The sequence below is a fragment of the Macrobrachium nipponense genome, chromosome 35 (assembly GCF_015104395.2).
Source record: "Macrobrachium nipponense isolate FS-2020 chromosome 35, ASM1510439v2, whole genome shotgun sequence".
NCBI lineage: Eukaryota > Metazoa > Arthropoda > Malacostraca > Decapoda > Palaemonidae > Macrobrachium > Macrobrachium nipponense.
This window is the reverse complement of record NC_061096.1, coordinates 55,096,467-55,102,586: the sequence shown is the minus strand read 5'-3', so window position 1 is coordinate 55,102,586 and position 6,120 is coordinate 55,096,467. Positions and strand designations below refer to the sequence as shown.

At 38.5% G+C, this 6,120-nt stretch overlaps 1 protein-coding gene across 1 annotated transcript in view; it reads right to left on the bottom strand.

Annotated features, from left to right (window-relative positions):
- Window positions 1-2,715: 2,715 nt before the first annotated feature.
- Window positions 2,716-6,120, bottom strand: part of LOC135208356 (patched domain-containing protein 3-like) — a 6,595-nt gene continuing 3,190 nt past the window's right edge. The window contains exon 4 of the mRNA XM_064240457.1: window positions 2,716-5,851. Coding sequence (XP_064096527.1) covers window positions 3,230-5,851 — 2,622 coding nt within the window. The 3' untranslated portion in view covers window positions 2,716-3,229. The remainder of the gene's footprint in view (window positions 5,852-6,120) is intronic.

The window sequence follows — 6,120 nt, the reverse complement described above, 5'->3', positions numbered from 1 at the left end:
TTTGTTTACGTGAAAATATTTTTTGTCACTCTGCAGCTCTCTCTCTCTCTCTCTCTCTCTCTCTCTCTCTCTCTCTCTCTCTCTCTCTCTCTCTCTCTCTCTGCTTAACTCGATACTTGACATTCGACGTAGTTCATCTTGTTATGCATTTTCTTCACCTTCGTGTAAAAAAACAAGGAAAAATAAGTTATTTGCAAAATGTACAATTAATTTAGTTTTAAGAATTCGTCTGGTGGATTAGCTATATACTAGTTAGCTGAGTAGAAAAAAAACTCTGCTTAACCATCGATAGGCTACCCTGGAAATCCATTTTGGCAACATTGTTTGCTGGGTGGATATCATTACTAGTTTGGCACCATTGTTTGCTGGGTGGATATCGTTACTAGTTTGGCACCATTGTTTGCTGGGTGGATATCATTACTAGTTTGGCACCATTGTTTGCTGCGTAGATATCATTACTAGTTGGGCACTATTGTTTTTGCTGGGTGGATATCATTACTAGTTTGGCACCATTGTTTACTGCGTAGATATCATTACTAGTTGGGCACTATTGTTTTTGCTGGGTGGTTATCGTTACCAGTTTGGCACCATTGTTTGCTAGGTGGATATCGGTACTAGTTTGGCACCATTGTTTGTTGGGCACTACTTTAAAGGTCTACACGGATTTGAAGTAATAAACTTGAGTATAACCATAGTTAAATACGCAAGACAATTTAAAGAACACCGATTTACTCTACTAGTCAGTACAAAAGTTTTCAAAATAACCACAGAACTAAAGTCAGTTTTACCACAGAGCTTCAGTACTCTAGAACCTTTTCCATTTCTTTTCCACCAACTTTACTAAAAGAAAAATTATCAAATTGCAAAAGCAAGACTAAATAGCCGAGTTAGCTGATTATCTCCACCACTTCAACACGCATTCTGATTCCTGAATTCAGTATACTTGAAGTTTAGATACCTCTTAGCCGACAGATAATTTTCCAAGTTGACAATGATCCTTATTTGTTATCTATGACCCAATCTCCTTAATCCAAAAGATAATCAGATATATTTCGACCTACTCTTTTTCTCTCCATTATGTACATCAACTTGCCATTCCACCTACTACATCCACGCCTTGTGCCCTTTTCAAATTACATTCTTAAATATTTTCCTTACAAAAAATATATTTCGAAACCCTTTCCCATCGTGTTTTCAAAATGACATTTCCGCAGTAATTTGCTCCAGGGACTCCATAACCAACAGAAACACGAATTTTTTTCTACGGACTATTTGTTCATTCTAATTATCTCGTAAACCATCCTTCCATGTTCTCGTAACCCAGCCAGGCCCGATTCGTATTCTCCCCAAAACGCTCGCTATAACTCTTCTAGATCATATACATTCAGTCACTTAATCTTATCCATACAATCCTCCTATTAACAGATTGTGTTTTCATTCATCCGTCGCCATAGCCGTCTACCCCGTCTCTACATCAGAGGCAATCCTTTATACTTCCCTTTCTGGGCTACACACTGTCCTGTCCCCATCGCCATTCTGATGTCAGAACGAATAGCTTTCAGATAGTTTTAGACTTGACAACTGTACAAATGTTGCATATTAAATCGTTCCAGAAATTAGTTTTTTGACATTCTCCAAGTGTTGCATATCAAATCGTTCTAGATAAAAATAAAGAGTCAGTAGGTGTAGTTGCGTAGCCAAAGCCTTATATCAAGAATAAGTGCCTCAAAATGTGGAAGGAAGGTTCATTGACAGACAGACAGACAGACAGACAGAGAGAGAGAGAGAGAGAGAGAGAGAGAGAGAGAGAGAGAGACTTATAATATTCAGACTTGCCCTTCAATTGGCTGTTGGCTTGTTTTAAGAAAATATGTTTCATGACCTTTTGAAATTAATAGATTGATATCACTGTACTTATGTTTATATTTTGGGTATAACATGGCGTTGTGGTAGGAGGAATTGGTAACGAATCAGTATCCGAACTTCCTCAAAGAAACTGTAGGAGTGAAGTAGGCAATTTCCATAAACAATGGTTAAAATAAAAAAAAACATTAATCCAGTCTAATTTATTTAGGATACGACTATAATTCTTTTGTAAGAGGATTTTTCCATAAATTATGAATATTTGGCTAGAAAAATATGTACGTGCAAAAAAGAAAATATATGTTCTTACTACCTAATAGAATTAGATTTAACTACCCATGTAATTTCATATTAAAGACATTTCAAAATTATACAATACTGACTCGTGTGAGCAAATGAGGATGAATCTACAGTTCAATATATCACCTGACGTAGGAAGCTGATGACATAAACAGAAGTAATGCCTATTCATTAGTGAAATATTTGCACTATATTAAATGCGATCAAAACATCTCCAAAGTATTAAAATATTCAAGAAGCAAATATGATAAAGATCACCAGAATAATCACGATTCGGGTTTGTGCATTCAATACGTACAGACATCAGTTAAAATATGTGCGAAACTCACAGTTGATATACCAAACAATTAAAGCTATAATTCGGTCACGTGTGAAAATTTCATGGTCTCGTCCAGAACTTACATTAAACTGAGAGTCATAGAGAGAGATCACTAAATAGGAAGTGAAGGGAATACAAAAATGAAAATACTATAAATACTGTGTGCAGACGTATAGTATATATATATATATATATATATATATATATATATATATATATATATATATTATATATATATATAAACCACACAAAACACTTATATAATGAATGAATAACAATGAGACATTACAAAAGCTTCAAATGAGTCCTCAGGGATATACCTTGATGGTACAGGTTCCTTTAATACACGCTCGCATACTAGCTTATATGTATTTGTCTTTGAAAACATACATATATATATATATATATATATATATATATATATATATATATATATATATACATGTATGTATGTATGTATGTATGTATATAGTAATGCTCATTCATTATTTCGTCACATATTTACATCCCTCAGTGAAGTCTTATTAACTATGAGACTTCGTGGAATATAGTATGGAAACAAAAGCTCCTAAATTAAACTTTCGCTAGACTTTCATTGAAATTTTCACCAGTGCCTTTGAAAGAACACGTGCATCTCTTACTTGACCAGATAAGGTTACAATCGTGAGTTGTATGTACAAATACTAAATATATAAATACATTATATCACAGATAAGTAAAATATAATAATCACTTGGTAGGGACGTCTCATACCATGTCTGGTAAGTATTCTAAATTACTGGAATCTTTTGATTCCTTGGTAACATTATTCATATCCATTTTTTTCCCAGTAGCAGGATCTGAATCCGCTGGTGTTGTATCTCTGTATGGAGCTGGGCCAACGAACGAGAGCGTAACAGGAAGGAAAACAAGTCCGTAATAAAGGCCAAGAACTGAGGCTGCTGTAAATACCTTGAAGAAGGTGACGAAAACATGAGAAGACGACCAAGCGAGCATCACAAATGCGAGCAGTGTGGACACTCCTCCTTGAAGCACAGCAGAACCAACACCTTCCAGAGCAATGCGAGCGCGCTCTTTTCTGTCATTAGTTCCTTTAACAGACAGGAAGGCGTGGGCTATATGTGCTGCATAATCAACACTCATGCCTATTGCCAGTACAAGAGCTATGCAGGATACTGTATCGATGGTGAGGCCCCAAAGCCACATAGTACCACAAACGCCAATAACTGTCGATGCAACACATACCAGGACCAGAATGGAAGCCCAAAGCGACGCTAAGAGAATAAGCGTGACAATACCTACTACAGCACCAGCCAAAAATATGTTTCTACACAACTCAGCACCGACAACTACATTTGTTTCCCAGATGCTATAAGCCTGCGCCCATGCAGCTCTGTACCCTTGAATTGGTACACCAGCTACCAGTGACTTAACTGTACCTAATACCACGGATTGTTCTTTAGGTGAAGGCGCAGGTTTATGTGTGATTGAAATCCGAAAGGATGACACAGGAGGGGCTGGAGAGAGACATTCAAGTTGACCGTTAACAGCAAAGTCGTTACGATATGAGGCTCCTGACGATGACTGGAGGAAAATTGAAAGCTTGTCTTGAAGCAATGAATAATCAATTGTCGTTTTGTCTATCTCTGGGATATGAGATAAGTAACTGTCAAGTGCACTGAACCAGGCATTGACATCTGTTACCACACCACTGGATTTAAGATCGTCAACTAACTTATTTAGATGAACTAAGTCATCAGGCAACGTAACATTGGAAAAGTATATATATCCCTTTTCACCATTTTCTGGGAAATGTAACTTCATAGCTTCAAAGGATTTGTACAAATAGGACTCTTGAGGGATAAACCACATAGGATTGAATTCTTGGTGGAGATTCAGTGTTGTCAAAATTGAAATTGCCATGAGGGCGCCTGTGAAAATGAGGATAAATATGCGAACTTGCATACTCAGAAGACATTTGCTCAAGCACTTGAAAGCATCTGCCATCAAGTCCCTCTGGCTGCATGCCCACGGCTTCCAGTCACGGTGCACAATGCACCAAAAGAATCCATTGCGGTTTCCTTCCAGTCTCTTTTGATCTATCACCAGCCACACCAAAAAGAACGTAGCCTGTAGCACATACACTGCAAAGATACCAACAGAAGCATAAACGCAGAAGGAACGCAATGCTGGAAGGTCAGTCGAAGCTCCAACAGCAAAAGCAGTGACATCAGTCAAAGAAGTGACTGTAATGGCTACACCTGCATGACGCATTGTTTTTGCAGCGCGTTCAACAAGATCTGCAGATGCTCCTTTGTGGTTCCCAGCTGATTCCCATGCTGCCATAATAACGAACATGTCATCTACACCTAGTCCAAGTAAGAGAATGGGCAGTATTGAATTAACTGGGGTGTAAGATATTCCAAACACAGAACATACACCATAGGCAATGACAACACTTTGACCAACGCTCATTATTCCCATGAAAGCTAGCAATGGACGTTGTTGAACTAGATTTCTTTTCCCAAGAGTCATATTGACAAAAGAAATCATGATACAAATACCACCCATCAGCCACTTGACATCACCCCAGATGTTATTGTCGCTTATTTCACCAAAACTGCTCGCTGCTTGCGCGTACGCTGTGACATCTCCAAGCTCTGAAGAAACTTCTAAAACTGACTGAATCCAGGCTCGTTCCCAGTCCATCCCAGCTGTGTCAACTGGCTCTCCAGATCCTTTGTCGACAACAAAATCTCCCCTCTTGATAGCCTGATCATCAACGAGAGTTATCCACACGTGAGTCGCAGCCTTTGCTGAAACCACGCGCCCACGTTCATCGTAAGTGATTGACCCTAGATACTTAGTGAAGTCTGACCGAAAACCAAACACACCACTCAGCTTGACTTCATTTATATCCTTGACCACTTGTTCATCCGTGAGGTTCATAATCACATCTTCATCTAAGCCCCATATTTCCAAAAGACTTGTCTCAAGACATATGCTGGGCATGCTGTCTAAAATCCGACAGTATTGATCCCGGGGAAGGACTAGACTGAGATCGGAGGCCTCGTCTTCTGCACTTCCGCTACGACGCTTGCGAATTAAACTTCCATAATCAAAGCTGTCATAATCAACCTCCTCCTCTTCTTCCTCAGGTGCTGCGTGGCTGTTCATGGGCATGGATGGGACACGCACACACAAATCCTCCCAAGAAGTAGCATTGGGTCCTACTGTTGTATCTTTCACCGTGTTGTGAAGCCTTAGCATTTGCTGCATCACCCGAGCTGTCAGGACGTTGTCTGCTTCCCAGATGGCTATTTGCTGACGGTAAGAACTGGGGAAGTTTTCTGCCTGCCAGTTTAAAACCTGCAAGGAAGGATAAAACTTAGGTTATGTTTGTAAGTTTTTTCCAAGGTAGGCTCAAAGTATTCTTGTTATTTCTTGAAATGAGCTTCATAACTTTTTTTGCTTAACCAAGGTTCCACTAATTATATGCTAATTTAAACAACACGCTCTGATTTACATTGCTTTAATGCTACTCCTACTATTTCACATAGAAACTCTAGAAAAGATGTAAAGAAATAGATGTTTTTTTTTCAATATAACTCAACCAATAATCTGACTTTAGACCACAT